Source organism: Mytilus galloprovincialis, chromosome 13 (assembly GCF_965363235.1).
Source record: "Mytilus galloprovincialis chromosome 13, xbMytGall1.hap1.1, whole genome shotgun sequence".
In the NCBI taxonomy this organism is placed as follows: Eukaryota; Metazoa; Mollusca; class Bivalvia; order Mytilida; family Mytilidae; genus Mytilus; species Mytilus galloprovincialis.
Genome location: NC_134850.1, coordinates 32,667,637 through 32,689,829, shown reverse-complemented (window position 1 = coordinate 32,689,829; position 22,193 = coordinate 32,667,637). Strand labels below are relative to the sequence as shown.

At 32.1% G+C, this 22,193-nt stretch overlaps 1 protein-coding gene across 1 annotated transcript in view; it reads right to left on the bottom strand.

Annotated features, from left to right (window-relative positions):
* Nucleotides 1-1,514: 1,514 nt before the first annotated feature.
* LOC143057471 (uncharacterized) overlaps nt 1,515-22,193 on the bottom strand; it is a 364,231-nt gene continuing 343,552 nt past the window's right edge. Inside the window, exons 12-18 of the mRNA XM_076230779.1 lie at nt 17,155-17,226; nt 14,414-14,565; nt 10,070-10,252; nt 9,382-9,564; nt 8,570-8,752; nt 7,882-8,064; nt 1,515-4,518 (exon numbers count right to left, since the gene is read on the bottom strand). Coding sequence (XP_076086894.1) covers nt 4,121-4,518; nt 7,882-8,064; nt 8,570-8,752; nt 9,382-9,564; nt 10,070-10,252; nt 14,414-14,565; nt 17,155-17,226 — 1,354 coding nt within the window. The 3' untranslated portion in view covers nt 1,515-4,120. The remainder of the gene's footprint in view (nt 4,519-7,881; nt 8,065-8,569; nt 8,753-9,381; nt 9,565-10,069; nt 10,253-14,413; nt 14,566-17,154; nt 17,227-22,193) is intronic.

Below are 22,193 nucleotides of genomic sequence, written 5' to 3'. Positions count from 1 at the left end.
AGATTGGGGTCCAGATGAAACTTTGTGGGGTTTCAACCCCCAAAAAATAATATATAAGGTTCTTTGATATGCTGATTCAAACCATGTATTCATATATTGAATTTCGGGGCCCGATATAAAATTGGTACATATATCGAACTCAAAGGGTAAATAGTTAAACTTTTTTTTTGATTTCATCAAATACATATTTTAGGGGTTCTTTCATATGCCGATTCTAACCATATATTTGGGTTTTAGATATTTGACCATAATAGGTAAATGTCCAATTTTATATTTTAGGTTCTTTGACCACATTCATTCTGTGTCAGATACTTATGCTGTGTCAAAAATCTAATCACAATCCAAATTGAGGGTGGTTTCATGCTTGAATGTTATGTCCTTACTTGCACCAACTCTACGGTCATATCAAACTGCGCTCTGTGAGTATTTCATTATAGTTTATCTCATTCATGTTAATCAGTTTGGATACTTAAAACGAGACGATCGTTGTAAGTTTTATTTTTTCCACCAATTTCCAAGTCAGGAGTCCTTTATTGATTGCTTGTTTCTGTTTGCTGTTTGCGTTATCTGGTGTTATTTAAAGCATACATCAGACTGCTGTTTCTAATCAATTGTTTTGAAGTTTGTCATGAAGATACTGGTGTTCGTTTTGATCATTGTTAAAGAGACTCAGTGGCTGTATTATGGCTAGTTGCTTACATCCACTGCATTTGAATTTTGGTGGATAGTTGTCTCATTGACAATCATACTACACCCCCTTAATGTTATAGGTTGCAATTCTGTAAATATAGACAATGCAATTTCCAATAGGAACTCCCTTTGTGGCTAAAACTGTGATACTTATACTATGAAGTTCCGTGAAAAATAATATCCCTGAACAGAAAGTTTATATGCACTACTATTTTATTCAAACTTAAAAATATAGGGCTGTGCGGCATATATTCAACATTTCTATGCCCTGAACCTCTAAGAGTTTAAACTTATACTTAAGTTCTAAACTACTCTTACCTCCATGTTTGGACTTCCTAAGAATAAAAATTTAGGCGCTACTATGTTTTTCTATACTGGTTACATTCCCAAGTGATGTCTCTATGAGATGAAACACAGATATCATAAAAAAAATTAAGGCTAAAGTTCAATTCATCTCTACGGGTATCCTTGTGCTTTTAATTGCGTATAAAGGTGTAAGCATACACTGTGACACTACTGTTAGCGACTTGTTATCGGCTGTTAACTTTGTGCCACGTGTTGAACAGGAACTGCTTACATTTCCTGATCACTTGAGTTCTCCCCGGTTTTTGATGGGGCTCGTGTAGTCTTCATTTCTTTTATGTTATGTTTTGGTATTTTTTTCCACCTTTCATTGTGTTTATATTTAGCATTGGTATTGTTTGTGTTATTAAACATATGATTTGTGAATGCCTCTTTAAAGTAGTTTCTTTCGTTTTGGTCTAAAAGTCAATCCTTCACATGTTCATGTCATCAAATGTTGGAATGGCTTAAACAACGTAATCTACAATATATAATTTATTTTGATAATCTACACTATATAATTTTTTTTATATACATAATGCACACGAAATAACACACAGTCCTCTAAAAGAGGGGCGAAAGATACCACAGGAATTCAAACTCGTATGTCGAAATAAACTGACAATGTTATGGCTAAAAAAAACAAAAAAAACAAGCAAACTATGGTACACAAACACAACATAGAAAACTCAAGGCTAAACAACACGAACCCCACCAAAAACTGGGGTAGATTTAAGGTGCTCCGGAGGGTTAGCAGATTCTGCTCCACATATGGCACCCATCGTGTTTCTCATGTAAGTACAAACCCGGTAACATGGAGCTTCTAACCCGTTCGGAGCACATACATTCACCCGGGGAGGTGCAGTCCTAATTTTTAAAGTAGTGTTTTAAGAACCTGTTCTTCCACTTTTCGTTTATTGCAATGGAGTTGTCAGTTTTTCTTCGACATAAGGTTTGAGTTGTAACTTTTTGTTGTTCACCTCAGTTTGTTTTAAAGTATATTGCATTGATACAAAGGCAACATGTACAAAAACTGAGATTCTACTACCATTGCACATTATCATCATAGGGAAATAGACAACTTACTGTTCCTTTTCTCACCGACACTTACGGATAATGGAGGTGTGTTGACTCAAACTTTTAAATGCTCTTATACCCCAAAAGAGGGGTAAACGATACCAAAAGGACATTCAAACTCATAATTCGAAAAAACCCAACTGACAACACTATGGCTAAAAAAGAAAAGGTAAACAGACAAATAAAAGTACACAAGACACAGCATAGAAAACTAATGACTAAGCAACACAAACCCCACCAAAACTGAGGGTGATCTTATATGCTCTGGAAGGATAAGGAGATCCTGCTCCTCATGCGGCGTCCGTCGTGTTGCTCATGTTAAAACACACCCGGTAAATATACTAATTCGGTAGGTCATATTCGTGAAAAGGGAACGGATTGTAGTTACCACATAAGAAACATAACCGATACCACCCGTGAAACGGATTTTCCAAAACGGTCAACCAACTCGTGATGGTGTCCGTAAAATTTACAAATGGATTATTTCAACTTCACCATTTTGAACTCTTGGGTTAATAGCTTTCTTGTGAACTTATCAACTATATAAGGAAAGAAAATGGAACAACATAAACATTGCACTGTTACAAAAACCAACATACACAGAAACGGACTATGTGATAACAACATGCAATACGTCATATGGAATATCAGTGAGTAAAATGAATAAATCCATATTACTTTATCAAGAATATCAGTGAGTAAAATTAGTAAGGCTAGAATATTTCATAAAGAAAATCAGCGAGTAAAATTAGTAAGAATTCAATACTTCACAAAGAATAGCAGTAAGGATAATTATTAATGCTTCGTTACTTCATAAAGAATATCAGTAAGTAAAATATATCATAAATGAATTCAAAGATAAAGTATTCAAGTTAGCATTACGGATAGTAAAAAAATGTACAGAGTAGAAATATTCTACTACCCAAAAAAACCAACAACAGAAAAAAAAAACATTTACTAATTTTTATATACATATTGTGTTAAATCTATAGACTTGATGTGAGCAAACAAGGGTTCGAAAAATACACACAATATTATAACAAACAACTTATACAAATAGATCCAAAATAAATATTTACTTGATGGATTTAACCCGATCACACACAAGAATTCAATAACTTTATCTTAGTACTTGAAAGAGCATAGATCATTTTCATGGACATTCAATGTTATAAAATCTACACAATCATGCAAAAGAGGCGACTAATAGCAAATCGTTCTACAAAATAGAATATTCCGTATCTATTTACTGTTAAAAAAGGAACAATAATAACACTTGTCAACAAACACAACAATGACTGTTAACCATGTAGAACTGTATAACCAAAACGAACCCAACTACATGTAAGTAGCAGTACTTACATGTAGTTGGGTTTCTGTTGGTAAATCTAAGTTTTCGCTGTGGTTAACTGCTGTTTGGTAATTTTAGAAGCGTGAGATCTGACTTTTGCCATTTTCAATTTTTTAATTGTATCTTTGCTACAGTCAATTGACAGAAATAAAAATTGATGAACTATATTTATAAATACAGTATATGATATTTGCCTTATGATTTATACAACTATGAAACAAAATAACACAAAAAAATTACAATGTCATCATCCTGTGGGAATACATATTTTATTGTAATTAAATAAATTTGATCCTTAGTATTCAGCTGTTATTATGTTGAAAAGTAGCAGAAATTTGAATTGAACATATGAGGTCATAATTGGCATAACAAGTGGGTTCGACAATATCGAAATGTATTTTTATGTTTTGATTTCTTTTGTATTTTACTCTACAAAATGCTTGTGACAAGTTTCAATTTTTGTTTAAACATTTTCAAAATTAGAATAGCAAAATATTAAGGGTTCTGTTAAAAAAAGGGATATAAAAGTAATAGTAAAATCCATCTACGGTCAACTTTGTTTGATGGAGTTTGTACATTAGTTTCTTAATACTTCCTAAATATAGATCAAAAGTGTATTTAAGAAATGACATGTCATAAAGCACGCTCTTCAGTGGGATTTTAACATGCATCTGAATCCCCCTGCACGTGTCCGGAATGCTGCGGTGCAGGTAGCAATGTAGGATGTGAATAACCAAAGCTTGATAGCTTTATCTCATCTGACGCATTCTCACTTGAGCTATCACTATCAGTAAAACATCGTTGTTCCAAAGGTGATACAATTAAATCTGACATCTCTAGTTCATCGATTTCTGCATATTCTTCATCACTCTCCTTTTCTGTTAACACATTCTGGCTGATTTCTTCGTCTTGGTCAGCGTTATTTCCATGGTTATTTACATTTTGGTTGATGTTTGCTCTTTTACCTTTTTTGTGTGCACAACAGTAAACCATACAAAAAAAGGGTAAAATGCCGGCCCCACACGAAACAAGAATGATAACTACTGCATTCATTATACCTTCAAAACAATAAAAATATGATGCTAAGCAATTTGAAATTAATATCTTACTTTGCTACGTTTGATTTAGTTTACACGGCGTCAAAAAGGTCATGTTCAGTATTCAATTTAATCTTTAACTGAAAATTTCCAGTAAGCGTATTATTGACTATCAAAAACATGGATTGATAATCTCCAAATTCTATTTAGATAAAGTCGATATAGTCTAGAAAGTCTATTTCTAATTTCTTAACTTTACTGTACATATTCTTCAAATTCAAAAGCAGTAATGTTTCAATGTGTTACTTATAAGTCTGTAGTAGATAAAACATTTAAAAGCAAGGAGACAGATCAGATTTCAGTAAGTTTAGACAATAAGTAATTTATTCGGCCGGAGTAATGCAATAAATGCACTCCATATAAGAACACTATCTGCACAAAAGATGTGATTCATGCAATGACAGTTATAAGCCAGATGATACTAAAGGGAAATTTAAACTCATGAATCGAAGACTAACTGCAACGTCATGACAAAACAAACCACAAAAACGAATGACAATGAAAATTGCAGACAAATAAATGCTTACAAAACAAAAAAACAGGAAAATTTAAAGATTAAGCAACGCTAACCCCACTAAAAGCTTAGAGTAATCTCAATAAAAAAATCATTATAAGACATTCTGCTTTTGATGTATTGTATCCACTTGTAGACATATATTTTACAGGCAGATTATACTGGAACGTAAAAATGGAAAGTTCTCCGTAGTTGCCGGTAGTAATGCATATGTCTCGCCAAAGAGTATTGAACAAAACTAATAAATCATGTGAAAATTATTTGTTATTTTTTTTGAATCGTTCAGCAGATGTAAACAACGATCATACTCGACTTCCATCTGACAACGCGATACTTCAAACATGTTTTGATCTTTAACTACAAAAAGCATTTTACGGGTAAGGATTATTAGAAACATGTTAAGGTAGATGGGTCTTTAAACTAAAAACGATAAAAATTCTGTTTTATTCGCAAACATGTAGTTTGCATCGTCATATTTCCAAAAATGGATGTAAAAGATTTGATCACATATATAGTTTTTTCAAGCAAGAAGGATGTGCAAAAGTGGCAGAGTTTACAAAACCACGTTTGTCTGACTTGAAAGAAAACTAAATGAGTAAGTGTTTAAGCCAAAAACAATTTAAGTAGCTTTTTATGAAATGAAAAGAACAATGTGGGTCACTCGACGTTTTTTGCTAAAAAAACAATTAAAAGTTCATTCATTTATTAAATAGACGTATCTATACAATTTCAAGAAATCTTTCAAGCTAATAACATATCTTAGAAGGTATATAGGATATATAGTATTCTATATGAGTATAGCTTATTACATGGCATTGTTCCTTCATATCAGGTCATGATATAAGCCCAAAATCTGAAAGGCTGAAGGCTGAAGGTTGATATAACGCATGAGGGCCATTGAAGGGTATGACATTTGATGCATTTTCAAAAGGTTTTAAGCATAGTTCTTGTCTGTTTTCTTCTCCTGAATTATATGGACAAAAATTTGTTTGTGCATATAATTCAGGAAAAGAAAAGAAACAAGAACTAGGCTTAAAACTTAAAAAAAAAATGCATCAATTGGTTAATGTGTTTTGCATTTTTCATAATGTCTTTTTCTGTTTCAAAATATTTGTTTTTTAACCTCCTTTTTTATGTTTTTAAGTGAAAACGTACCACTGAGGAGTATATTCCGGAATCTGCAGAGAAACGTTTTTTTTTTTCATTTTTCTTGACAGGCGTATCATGTATTTATTTTAGTTTGAAGTACAATCGCGCACTTCATATAAAAAAATCATGTGCAATTCATTACTTTTTTTTCAATTTTCTTGACATGTTTAAGTTTGGTGTACATGGGCTTGACACTATAGCCAGAAGTATGACATTTTTCCAGGATGTTCCAATCAACATTATTAAATAGTTTGCATTCGCTACAAAGTTACAACACTTGGTCAACACCTCATAAGGAACATTCGTGCAATGTTTGGTTTTATTCCATTCAGTGGTTCTCTAGAAGTACTCCAGAGCATTATTCATAGAAAACAAATATTTTCCGTAAATTAATTTTAAGCTCTAATCTTACCTGTTGTACATTCTGTTTGACAGTAGTTTGTCAAAATGTAATTTATATCATGTTTTTTTTTTTAAAAGATAATAAAAAGAATGGGTCACGGGACTTATTTTCATGCTACAGGTTGTGCAAAATTAACAGATTTTGTATAGATTATGTATGGAAAAACCCAACTTTCCGCCTTAAAAGAAAAACTACACTATAGAAATTTGAGATAAAATATGAGAAGATACCTCTAATAATATGCTTTCAGATTAGAAAAAGAAACTAAAGGCTCTCAAGAGCCTATGTCGCTCACCTGACTCTACTTGGGTTTTTGAAATCATATAAAAAAAGATAAAATTTCGCTACAAAGTAACAACACATGGCCAATACCTCATAAGGAAAGGAACATTCATGATATGTTTGATTTCATTCAATTCAGTGGTTCTCTAGGAGACTTTTGTATCCTATACTAAGCCCCCAGCTGGCGTCGATCTTTGATGATGGATCAGCTACAAAGTATCAACACTTGGTCAGCAGCTCATAAGGAACATTTATGCTATGTTTGATTTCATTCCATTCAGCAGTTCTTTAAAAGAAGAAATTTGTATGTATTTCCCATAGGATTCTATGTTAAACTAAGTCCCCCTCTGGCGGCCATCTTGGATGATTCATCGGCTACAAAGTAACAACACTTGGTCAGCACCTCATAAGGAACATTCTTACTATGTTTGGTTTCATTCCATTCAATGGTTCTCTAAAAGAAGTCATTTGTATGAATTTCCCATAGGGTCCTATGTTAAATTAAGTCCCCTACTGGCGGCCATCTTGGATGTTGCATTTGCTACAAAGTTACAACACTTGGTCAAAACCTCATAAGGAACATTCGTGCAATGTTTGGTTTTATTCCATTCAGTGGTTCTCTAGAAGAAGTTATTTGTATGCATTTCCCATAGGGCCCTATGTTAAACTAAGTCCCCCGTTGGCGGGCATCTTTGATGATGGATCGGCAACAAAATAACAACACTTGGTCAATACCTCATAAGGAACATTCGTGCCATGTTTGGTTTTATTTCATTCAGTGGTTCTCTAGAAGAAGTTCAAAATGTAAAAAAATAACGACAACGACGACGGACCACAGACGAAGGACGCCAAGTGATGAGAAAAGCTCACTTGGACCTTTGGGCCAGGTGAGCTTAAAATAAGGTGCAAAGACTTGTTTTCTTGCAACATATCAAAATAGGTTAATTCACCTAGATGAGTGGTAAATAGTTCTTACCTTCACATGCTGGTGGAGGTGCTGGCCATGTACCACCAAGCTGACATATTCTGGTTCCCAAATCTCCAGCTGGTAACTGGTAACCAAATTTACATGTGTATGTCACTTCTGTTCTTGGCACAACATCAGTATTAGTGGATGTAATTGTAAACTCATTCAATCCAGGAGCTGTACATTTTATAACTAAAAGAAATCAAAGCAATGTAACCTCTATAGACAATTGATAGAACACCAAGGCAAAAAAAAATGGTGGAAAACTGTTGCAGTTTTCCTTTAATTACTTATCACAGCTTATTATATATAATGTATTATATTGTACATATTCTTCACTTAATTCCAATCCTACACACTTTTATATTACCATATACCATTTAATTTCAAACGTTTATCAAATATATTTGATTTAGTTAATATGTATCTTTTCATGATTGAATGTCAAATCTGTTTTAAATTTGGATTATGCAATAAACATTGCTAAATCAGTGAACAATTTTACATGTCAGTGGTCTTGTTGACTGGATTCTGGAACTCAAAACACTGGGAACAACTGCTTACCTTCAAATCATGAGTGGTAAATACTTCTTACCTTCAAATCATGATGAGTGGTAAATAGTTCTTACCTTCTAATCATGATGAGTGGTCAATAGTTCTAAGCTTCAAATTATGATGAGTGGTAAATAGTTCTTACCTTCACATGCTGGTGGAGGTGCTGGCCATATACCACCGAGCTGACATATTCTGGTTCCCAAATCTCCAGCTGGTAACTGGTAACCAAATTTACATGTGTATGTCACTTCTGTTCTTGGCACAACATCAGTATTAGTGGATGTAATTGTAAACTCATTCAATCCGAGAGCTGTACATTTTATAACTAAAAGAAATCAAAGCAATGTAAGCGCTATAGGCAGTTGATAAAATACCAAGGCAAAACTAGAGACTCTAAAGAGCCTGTGTCGCTCACCTTGGTCTATGTGCATATTAAACAAAGGACACAAATGGATTTTTGACAACATTGTATTTTGGTGATGGTGATGTGTTTGAAGTTCTTACTTTACTGAACGTTCTTGCTTCTTACAATTATATCTATAATGAACTTTGCCCATTAGTAACAGAGAAAAATATTTGGTAAAAATTTACATAAATTTACCAAATTAATGAAAATTGTTAAAAATTCACTATAAAGGGCAATAACTCCTTAAGGGGTCAATTGACCATTTAGGTCATGTTGACTGATTTGTAGATCTTACTGTGCTGAACATTATCGCTGTTTACAGTTTATCGCTATCTATAATAGTATTCAAGATAATAACCAAAAACAGCAAAATTTCCTCAAAATTACCAATTTAGGGGCAGCAACCACAGACGAAGGACGCCAAGTGATGAGAAAAGCTCACTTGGACCTTTGGGCCAGGTGAGCTTAAAATAAGGTGCAAAGACTTGTTTTCTTGCAACATATCAAAATAGGTTAATTCACCTAGATGAGTGGTAAATAGTTCTTACCTTCACATGCTGGTGGAGGTGCTGGCCATGTACCACCAAGCTGACATATTCTGGTTCCCAAATCTCCAGCTGGTAACTGGTAACCAAATTTGCATGTGTATGTCACTTCTGTTCTTGGCACAACATCAGTATTAGTGGATGTAATTGTAAACTCATTCAATCCAGGAGCTGTACATTTTATAACTAAAAGAAATCAAAGCAATGTAACCTCTATAGACAATTGATAGAACACCAAGGCAAACAAAAATGGTGGAAAACTGTTGCAGTTTTCCTTTAATTACTTATCACAGCTTATTATATATAATGTATTATATTGTACATATTCTTCACTTAATTCCAATCCTACACACTTTTATATTACCATATACCATTTAATTTCAAACGTTTATCAAATATATTTGATTTAGTTAATATGTATCTTTTCATGATTGAATGTCAAATCTGTTTTAAATTTGGATTATGCAATAAACATTGCTAAATCAGTGAACAATTTTACATGTCAGTGGTCTTGTTGACTGGATTCTGGAACTCAAAACACTGGGAACAACTGCTTACCTTCAAATCATGAGTGGTAAATACTTCTTACCTTCAAATCATGATGAGTGGTAAATAGTTCTTACCTTCTAATCATGATGAGTGGTCAATAGTTCTAAGCTTCAAATTATGATGAGTGGTAAATAGTTCTTACCTTCACATGCTGGTGGAGGTGCTGGCCATATACCACCGAGCTGACATATTCTGGTTCCCAAATCTCCAGCTGGTAACTGGTAACCAAATTTACATGTGTATGTCACTTCTGTTCTTGGCACAACATCAGTATTAGTGGATGTAATTGTAAACTCATTCAATCCAGGAGCTGTACATTTTATAACTAAAAGAAATCAAAGCAATGTAAGCGCTATAGGCAGTTGATAAAATACCAAGGCAAAACTAGATACTCTAAAGAGCCTGTGTCGCTCACCTTGGTCTATGTGCATATTAAACAAAGGACACAAATGGATTTTTGACAAAATTGTATTTTGGTGATGGTGATGTGTTTGAAGTTCTTACTTTACTGAACGTTCTTGCTTCTTACAATTATATCTATAATGAACTTTGCCCATTAGTAACAGAGAAAAATATTTGGTAAAAATTTACATAAATTTACCAAATTAATGAAAATTGTAAAAAATTTACTATAAAGGGCAATAACTCCTTATGGGGTAAATTGACCATTTAGGTCATGTTGACTGATTTGTAGATCTTACTGTGCTGAACATTATCGCTGTTTACAGGTTATCGCTATCTATAATAGTATTCAAGATAATAACCAAAAACAGCAAAATTTCCTCAAAATTACCAATTTAGGGGCAGCAACCCAACAACGGGTTGACCGATTCATCTGAAAATTTCAGGGCAGATAGATCTTGACCTGATAAACATTTTACCCCTGTCATATTTCCTCTAAATGCTTTGGTTTTTGAGTTATAAGCCAAAAACTGCATTTTACCCCTATGTTCTATTTTTAGCCGTGGCAGCCATCTTGGTTGGTTGCTCGGGTTACGCCACACATTTTTTAAACTAGATACCCCAATGATGATTGTGGCCAAGTTTGGTTCAATTTGGCCCAGTAGTTTTAGAGGAGAAGATTTTTGTAAAAGCTAACGACGACGAACGACGACGACGACGACGACGACGACGGACGACGGACGCCGGACACCAAGTGATGAGAAAAGCTCACTTGGCCCTTTGGGCCAGGTGAGCTAAAAAGGGGGTGACGGGACCAATTTTCTTGCTACATAATACAATAGGTATATTCCTAACACATTCTATTGTAAAAGTAAATTTATCTGAATAACTATGCGCAAGCCTTATCTTAGTATTAGTACTGTCATCTGATAAAGTTCTGTTTGAACCCGTCGAACTAGAACTTATCAATTATTGGTAATATTAAATATTTGGAAAACAAAAGGTCCTGGAATGGAGTATTTTTTAATCAACAGCATTGTCCTATATTAGTTATAAATAAAGTTGAATTCTTTGATTCGCTGTTTTACGTCATGCCCGCTAACAAATTGAAACTTATTTTTAGTCCAGATTTTTAGTATTCGTATTGTTATCTTAGAAAGTCTTACGGATTAAAATACTACAATAGGTAACAATTTGACAATTTAGTCGTGTCAACCCTGTGATTATGACCCGTTTATATAGCATATTAATCCTGAATACACCGTTTGGTGGTGCGCCTGTCAGATGCGGAACGTACAGATAAGGTAATAGGTAACAGGTGATTATACTATTGGTATCGGTATCGGACTCGACCTGGAACTTCCTAATTATTGGCGATATTGATTACGTGGAAAACAAAAAGGCCTGGAGTGGTGTAATTTTTAATCTACACCTTTGTACTGTATTAGTTGTATATAAAGTTGAATTCTTTGATTCGTCGTTTTTACGTAATGACGGCTGACAAATTGGACCTCGTAATTTTAGTATTATAGATACAGCCACAAATATGATTAAACATGTCATTTTCTATATTAGAATGAAAATGTTTACACATGAATTACCTACTACTCTCGACATTTGCAAATTTAATTAAAGATCTAGACCGAGTTTTTCTGGTATTAAAAAATCCAAGATGGAGGAAGACACCCTAGCAACCTTAAAAAAATAGCTATCATACTATTAGTAAAAGGAAATCAAGCTTTTGGCACCCCTTAATTTGTCTAATTCGTCACAGGCTTCGGATTACTTGCATATGTCAGTGATATTATTTTTGTTTTTTTTCAAGTTTAATATTACTACGTTTAATTTTATAAACATACAACGCCAAGTTTAGAAGAAATGTCATACATTATTTTTTCTAAGTTCATTTTGAATTTAAAAAAAAAATGCAATCAAGGTTTATCTGTAATACTTCCAATACAACATAGTTGATGCTGAGTAGTAATTCATACAGGTGCTGTTGTCTCTCTGACATACAAATTGTTTAAAAAAAGTAGTTCAAATAAAATTCTTGAGAGGAAAACAAATTAAATATATATCAAACTCATCACTGATCACAAAGACATATTTTTTTAAATCCACATAGAAAAAATGAAGTTTTAACAATACAAACCCCAAGACGAGTAAAACTGGAATATACTTAAATGATGTTGGAAGAATAAGAAGTCCATTTTTTATTTTTTTTTATTTCTGAGTTTGTTGTGGGTGTAATACATGTACTATATCTACGATTGACGTATGTATGTTGATTTTGAGTATTTATGCGATATTGAAAAACTTCGTTATCTTATGTGTAATGAGAATATGGTTCCTCTTTTAGCTAGTTCCCTTTATCATATGTTTTATCGACGAAAACATGTCATGTAGAAATTATATATGTTTTTTTTGTTTTTTTGTTTTTTTTTTATTTACGAAATACTTTTTAAATGTAACAAAGCTGTCCTTTTATGTATGTATTAGATGTTTGTTTTAATGATAGTGTCTCATAAGTCGTTTTCGGCTGGCATCCTTTTACTTAAATGTTAGGTTCTTATGACTTTATGTATATATATATATATATATATATATATATATATATATATATATATATATATATATTATATTGAAATTGTAATGGATGGTGACACTTTAATAAAATAAATCTTATCTTATCTTATGTATTAATGCATTTTCAAAATGAAAAGTACAGCATTAACCTACGGTATCAAGTATACAAAACCATAAAAAAATTAACCAAAAGGAAATTTGCAAGAACATAATTCCCCAAAACAAATAATTCAAGAAGGATCTACGTTTGTATAAGTAAAGAGATAGATGAAAAATCGCAAAAGGATGTCAAAGGGCTTAAACTACAGATTACAGTATCTATCATATTGTGTTTATTTTATATTTGTTAGTTTGACCTCTCGTTATGCTAAGTATAATAACTAGCTACAGCATATATCAATTCATACCCAGAGTATTCATTTAATAACATTAATGGTACTAATTTAATTGAACCAGATGCGCAATTCGACAATCAATGTCTTTTTTTGTGTATTAGTAAGTAACACAAGTTAGGAATATAACACTTATCACAGGTTGTTCAATTGAACTATGTTCCCCGCCCAAATCAAGTCAATATATATGGGCATTTATGCTAATTGACGTTTAATTTGTTACTCTGAATTGCTATTTTTGGCACAATGTTTCAAAACATTCGGTGCTAGTATAGTTAAAAAAGTACCTTTAATGTCACTTAGTAGTTTCGTATTAATTCAATAGTTTCATCTGAATGGGGAGTGCAATACACAAATTTAGAAACAAAAAAGTAAGTTTGGATTGAAAACAAAGTTTTCGACAACGAAATGATGTGTGCCGAAACCTGATAATTATTGAAATATTTGTTAATGATTTTATCAGCTCCGTTATTCTCGACGCCACTTTCTTTTCTAATAATTCAGATTTTTTGGTGATTCAAATTCAGAGCCAAATATTTCATGCATTATTCGTTTTATGACTTCCAGTATCTATTGACAACGTTGATTCTACACCGTTTTGATATGTTTGATAGCATTAATTAAGCTTTCCTCTACGTTGCGGCTTTTTGAAGTGGGCTATACAGTATTGATACCCAAAAGTGATATATATTTGTCTCAATGGATGTCATGCCACTTTTCCTTAATGTATATTATGTGGTCATTTTTATAAATTTCCCGTTTACAAAAGTTTGAATTTTTCGAAAAACGTTTTTTTTTTTTCTTATCCCGTGCATAGATTACCTTAGCCGTATTTGGCACAACATTTTGGAATTTTGGATCTTCAATGCTCTTCAACTTTGTACTTGTTTGGCTTTATAAATATTTTGATATGAACGTCAATGATGAGTCTTATGTAGACGAAACGCCCTTCTGGCGTACTAAATTATAATCCTGGTACATTTGATAACTATATACAGCTCCTACCCAGATACAATTGATTGTACAGTTTATAGATATCATGATCAGTTACACTGCTATGAGCAGGGAGGTTTAATCGTTTTGTTATACTAGCTGTATTATAATACCTTTGCATTTGGCGAAGTTCTGGTTAATTAATAGGTTAGCATCACCGTAGCACCTTGCACCGGAATATCCAAAGTCATTATTCCTTTGAAGAAAATCCTTGAATTTTTTCATCATACACATAAAGCAATTCAGAGGATTATTTAGTAGATTCCTGTTTATACAAAAAAAATATATTTTCTTTGATGTATTAAATATTAAGTGAACTTTTGTTTTCAAATTTAAAAGAAATAAAATTGCATGCCTCTTTTATGATGTATACATAAAACAAACTGACGTCGAGTATAATGCCAGTCGATAATATCCTTCAACATTTATGTTCGTTTTCTGTTATTTTTTGTCCGATCCAACTATAGGAGCATTTAACGACCTACACAGGAATTTAATCCTTAAAGATAATTCAAATCAATGATATAAATCGAAACGTCCTGATTACCGAATCAAATAAAAAATAAATTTATACATTTCTCTTTAAATTTATGAAGAACAATGTTTTGGTTGTTCTCAAAATGTGCAAACGGATATCGCCAGATTGATAAGGGTATTTTACTTTAGGAAGGTTAATCTCAATCATAAAGAACTGTGTGTCCCTGATCAAGTTAAAAACATATTAAACATAAAGGAATATAGTATAACCTCTCCATTGACAAATTCAGATGACTTTTATTAGCTGTCTGATCTATTCAATTACACCAATTTAAACGATCCTTATTTATAGTTTTTCGAAAATGATAGACTTTAAAACATTATACAAAATTAATTAAATGTTATTCAACCATCTATGAGGAAATTTTAAAAGATTTCTAAAAAGTTAAAACAGTGCTAATATATATTGCATTCTCAAAAACGTATGTTACTTATAAGAATTGAACAAAAGAAGAGGAATGGTATGGTATGACAGCACACCAGCCAGATATGGAGAATTTTGTAATTTGACTGTTCTGTATAAAATAGCCTAACGTGTTTTTCTGCTTTACGTTTGGCATATTTGTCCACGAAAACAGATTAACATTGGCAATAATTGGCAAACAGAAGTCTAATATATCTGTTTTGTAAACTGTTTAATATTGATAACATACTGACAGATTTCCGTAATATAATATATAGTTAGTAGTTATTATTTTTTCATGTCTTACATTATTGTTATAAGACGAAAACATCTTCAATGTCTGTCATTAAATCTATCAAAAATCAAGGTTGTAATTTGAATTCAAATAATTTAATGACCATATTTTTCAAAAGTGTTGGCAGATTTTTAAGTGAGGTCTCCTGACATGTTTGATATATCCTGTTATGTAATCAGATCCAAAGTCAGTGGAGAGGGCATAAAGTAGACAGTTGTTGTGTGCATGCAGACAATAGCCTCCGATAGATGCTGACAAAACATTTTCAGTTCAGTTAACTGTCTAAGTTTTCCGTTTGAACCTCATGCATAACTTTAAGCTATATTATATTTTACATAACCATTTCCTTTTAATATATTTTATAAAATATTTTTTGGGAAATGATATTGGTCTGATAATATTTGCCTTTTTAATTCAGTAGACACCTTTGTCAAATGAAATACTGTTTAGGAGCTGTAATTCGAACAATTTTAATTTTAGCTTTATAACATTATATATGGATATTTATCAATGCATGTTTGATATCAACTTTAAAATTTTACTTTCATCTCGTTACATATCGATATTTCATGCATGTTTTTACTTTAAATCCAAATAATTAATGAAAGATATCACAAGAAAGTCTGAATTCACTTAATTCACTTTAACTCATTTATCTATTTGAAAACATTCTTATTCATAATATTTTAGAAACGATACAAAATCAAATATATTTGATATATTTTGAGGAATTGTGCAGACAGTTTAAAAATAGGGCCAAAATCAATGACTTTAATAAATATCCAATTGCTTCGAACAGTCTTCATTTTAACTTTGTGGCAATATACAAGGAAATCAAACTGAAATAGTCCAAAGTGAAATATTGTATCGTTCTGAAAATATGTACTACTAAAAAATTGTACAAATATATATTGCACCAGATCGAAAATGATTTCTCTTATTCAATAAAATTGAGAATGGAAATGGGGAACATGTCAAAGAGACAACACCCCGACCCTAAGCAGACAACAGCCGAAGGCCATCAATTGGTCTTCAGCGCAGTGAAAAATCCCGCACCCTGAGGTGGTCCTCAGCTAGCCCCTAAATAAAGTTGTGTACTAGTTCAGTGAAAATGGACGTCACACTAAACTCTAAAACATATAATTGAACTAAAATTAAAAAAACATACAAGACTAACAAAGTTCAGAGACTCCTGACTTGAGACAGGCGCAAAAATGCGGCGGGGTTAAACATGTTTTGTGAGATCTCAACCGCCCCTATACCTCTAGCCAATGTAGAATAAAGAAACACATAGCAAGTTTGCTTTCAATTTTAATAAGCATTATGTCGTCTCTTTTCCTGTAAACTATATTGTCATAAACAGATACAGGGAAACCTATCCGATGTCAAACTTCCTATTCACTTAACTTATAACAGCAATGCAATATCATACTTCTTAAGTCCTTATTTGTTATTTCTTAAAATTGTACACTTTTCATGTAATACAAAATTAAATTGACATACATTAATACATTTGTAGACTAAAATGGAAAAATAAGTAAAGAGATACATTAAATCGTTGCATGGCAAACCAGCATCACATGAAGGCCAACAGTTGTTTGTAGAATCAAGTTACTTACAATTCAATCAGAGCCGTCAAACCATTAAAGAGATTTACGTCAAGTGTTACAATTCGGTTATTTTGCAGGTGCCTGTAAAATAAGACAAAAACATATGTCTGCGTAAAATGTTTTATATTCAGTAATTCAAACATATTTACAGAAGAAGAAAAAATGACAAGTGGAAGTGTAATATATCTGTTTGAAAACCAATTACAGGTATTACAGACACACTGATAGATGCTTTTTGTTGATTTGATGAATAAATCCCTGTCAGGTGATTTGTAAAGTGTGATCTCATTGTTATTTTGTTACATCACTGTTTAAGGTTGGCAGAGGATTGCGGACTCACAAATGTGTTGTATCTCGCCACTTAATTTCGTGTGTTGTCCAAATATATTATACAATGTACTTATACATTTGTAACCAGGTGGTTGTATTTGGTTAGTTAAAACATAAAAAGATCGATAATGCTATTCCTCTCTATTAAGGTTTTGTCTCAATTTGATTCAGAATTCTGTCGTCTTTTCTCCTGTAACCTTTCTTGTCATAAACAGATGAGGCAAACCTCTCAGTTAACAAATTCCAACCCCCTAACCTTATACCAGCAATCTTATCACATAAGTCTAAAGTACTTCTTTGTTATTACTTTAATATAGTTAATTTTACATGTAATTCTATATGAAATTGGCACAACTATTAAAATATTAAAAATGGTGAAATTAAATGGATGATGTCCAAGCAGACAATAGATTCAAATTTATGCTGGCAGAAATATTAGTCTATTATTTTTAATTCGGTTATCTAAATTGTCCCGTATTTAGCGTATTCCATTCTTAACTCAAATATCATGTTTTGCATAATGGTTTCCTTGTGTGTAATCCGGCAAAAGTTTCAAAATGATGCCGACCGGTAAATCAGTCCAAACTTGTTAACCCAGTTACCTAAGTTGTTTGTTTTAGCACTAAAGTACATTGACTCATAAATTATATTTCATCAACGATTCCCTCTTTTGGTATCATAGGATTTGTTGGACGTAATAATGGTTTGCGTTTCTCGACCTGGGTTAACTATCTTGTCATCAAAAGAAATAGGAAAAACTCTTTTTTAAGAAAATTTGGGACATAGCCAACTGAACAAAACTATCTTGTCCTAAACAGATATAGGTAAACCTCTCCGTTGTCAAACTCCTATTCCTATAACTTAAAATCAGCAGTCCAATAAAATGAATCTGAAGGTCCTTATTATTTTTTTTTTTTTTTATTCATTATCAATTATTTCTTAGAAAAAATACCAAATCAAATTAAAATTTCAGAAGGGGTTTGAAAAGGAGAAAAGAAATGAAAAAAGTAAAATACAAAGCCTCAAGTTTAATCGCAATTATAATGATCAGTTTTTCAATCTACTCCAGTTACCTAAGTTCTTTTCCTTTTAAGCAAGGTTTGGTCCAAATTTTATTCGAAATTTTGTCGTATCTGCTCATATATATAAGATATGACATATTACAAGAAGATCTGAATTCACTTTATTCATTTAAACTGTTTTGTCAATGTCTAACATTTTAATTAATTATTTCCTAGAAACGATACCAACTTATATATATATATATATATATATATATATTGAGGAATTATGCAGACAGTTAAAAAAATAGAAAAAACTACAATAAATATTAAATAGCTTCATTTGATTTTTGGGCAAAATACAAGTAAGTCAAACTGAAATAGACTAGTGCATTGTGTATCATTTTGAAAGTATGAACTACTAAAATAAGTGTACAAATGCATTGCACCAGATTAAAAATGTTATTTCTCTTTATTCTTCTTTGTATGTTGGCACTTGTATTTTGTTCACCTCAGAGTTCCTTTTGTTCCTTTGTGTTCATCTTGTAGTTGATGTTTATCCCTCGGTTATAGTTTGTAACCCGGATTTGTTTTCGCTCAATCGACGATATGACGTTTGAATATCGATAAACTACTATTGCCATTATTTAAGGTTTAGTTTTCAGTTGATTTAGAATTCTGTCATTTTTCCTCATGTAAACTATCTTGTCCTAAACATATTAATGTATAGGCAAACCTCTCTGTTTTTTACCCCTTACATTATGCCAGTAATTCAATAACATAAAACGAAAGTCTTTTTTTTCTTTCATATTGTTAAATAAACTTGTAATACTAAATCCAATTGACACAAATTAATATATCTTTGAAAGACAATTGCAATTGATGACATTCAGTAATCTGATCTATTCAATATGATCAATTTCAACGCTTTTTTTTATTTTCATAAAAATGGTAATTTTTAAACATTAAACAATGCAAACTAAATAAATCCATATTCTAAAATCTTGGTAGAAAGTTTTCAAAAAAGATGAAAACATTGATTATATATATTGCTTTCTCAAAAACTTTTGATACTTGAAAAAAAACTTAATAAAAGGAGAGGGTGATATTATACGACATAAAACCAGTAACATTTTATAGTACAGTTATGGTATTCTTCATTGTAGTTATTGGCCAACGGAAGTCCAGTACATATGTTTTTTTAACTGGTTGATATATATTGACAACATACATGCAGATTTTTACAATATTTTATAAAGTTGTTTTTCATCTATGGCTTACATTATTATTAGACGAAAACATCTTCAATATCTGCCCTCGAGTAAATAAAAATCGAGGTTGTTTTAGTCAGTATAACTGCATATCAATGAGGAATTTGAATACAAATAATTCAATGACCATCTTTTACAATAGTGTTTGCAGATTTGAAGTTAGGTCTACTGACGTGTTTCATTTATCACGCCATTTTATGAGTTGCATACTCGGTGACCATGACGTTAAGGATGACGTTGTTGTATGCATGCAGATGATAGCCCCCGAAAAATGCTGACATAACAGTTTCAGTTCAGCTACCTAAGTTGTCCATTTCAACCTCACATATTAATTTACGCTAAATTATATTTTGCATAACCATTTACTTTTAATTCATTTCACTAACATATTTTTGGTAAATAGATATTGGTCTGATAATTTTTTACCGTTTTCATTCAGTATTAGGTAAAGATAACTTTGCCAAAGAAAAACCGTTTTACTGCTGAGAATACATAATTTCTAATTAGACAAATATGCCTCGAGTGACAAAACAACCAATTAATTCACGAATGCGGTATAGCATATACGTTAATTGTCAGTGTTGTTCAAACACGAGTTCAAAATTTCTCGATACTTGAATTAATTGCTTAGTTATTCTTTTTATTACGTTTACAATGGGCCTTTTAATGGAAATACAGTAGAAACCACATTGTTGTATGACGTTAGGGGCGTGAAATGATCGAGTTTATTTCACATGTGAAATGATCGGTTTTTATTTCGCTGGGAAATCACGGTTATTCACTACAGACAATGTAATAAATGTCTACAAAACAACACAAGCTTATAGCTCATGCATGACTTAAAAGATTTATTCAAAATACAAAATGTTGATGTTCGGCTAAAAAATTTTGTCTTCAGACAGTTAAATCGCAAAATCGATTATAAATTTGAATACAAACAAAATGATGTTACAGACCATATTACTACAGCTTCATCGTAAACAGTGTTGAAATATTAATTCGCATATTTAGCTCTCGATATCAAAACACATTTTAACAACTCAATCACGAGCGAGATATAGTTAAACTAAATGGGTTAATGTCTAGGCAGACACCAGTGATGTAATGATGCTGGCAGAAATATCAGTCCATAATGTTTGTTTCGGTTATCTAAGTTGTTTGTATTAACTACATAAAATCTCAAGCCATAAATTATTTTTACACAATTGTTTCCTTTGTGTTTTTATCAACGGTGCACGATGTAAGTAGACAAAAGTTACAAAATGCTGCTAGTTGGAATATCAGTCCAAATTTTTTTATTCAGTTACCACAGTTGTCCATATTAGAGAATTTTATGTTTCAAACGAAACTTACGTACGTTAACGCAAGTAACTTAGGCTTACAATTATACGGCCTTATAAAACATAATATGAATTGTGGTTGTCTCCCTTCGTCGGTTTCAACACTTCAGATTTTAGCCGGATAGTTATAGAATTGTTTTAATTTTTTTTTTAAATTTCATGTATTCATGAGATTTTCGGGGGTGGGAGGGGGCTGTGAATTTTAAATGAAGATATTTCTGGCCCTGATTTTGACTGAATTAAATTGATTTCACAGTTGGCCAGCACCTTCAGTTAAAAAAAGATCTACATTATACCCACTTCAAAATTTTCAAAACAAAAATTCCGCATCAAAAACTCCCCTTCCCCCCTCCCGAAAAAGTAAATGATCGATGACTTATAGACAAATTAGACAAATGTGTGCGTTAAACATAATTATTATATATACAATCATAACTATTTAGTAGGGGCCTAGATAAAATTTTGAATAAACAGGCAGGACCCTCGAATTTATGGTGAAACACATTTTGGAAGAGTATTTACAAAATCAAAAAGGCAGAAAAAATAACTCTCGAAAGGTGGGCCCGGGCCCCCCAGGCCCCCCCCCCCCCCCTGGATCCGCCTAAGACAAGTCTACATGTTGAAAATTCGATAAAAGTAGGTCAACAGGTCGACAAGTGTAAAGGTTAACTCTCAAGTATAGTTGAGTTATATGCTGGACTTTCAAAGAGAAGGCTTGAATTTATAACTGATCTTGATTAAGAACAATATGTTCCTCCGATTGCAGAATAAGGCCATGCAAGATTCGGTTTTTTCTCTCGGTCTTATAAGATGAAATTGTCAAGATTTAAAAACCTTTTCAGTCCATTTTTCAAATTACAGTCCTTTCGGTAAATTAAAATTGGAGGAGTCCTTTTCATTTTTTCATACCAAGTCGTGTAGGTGAGTGAGATTTAAACAGATTCAACTGTGATCTAAAAATTGGACTGTAAAAACTAAAAAATCTAAACATTGTTTTTTCTCATTCATTTAACATGTTTAAGACTTTTCAGTTCGATTTGGCCATTTCAGTCTGAATATTGGTAACTAGTGACAAGTTTTACGTTGTCACTACGAAAAATATTTGT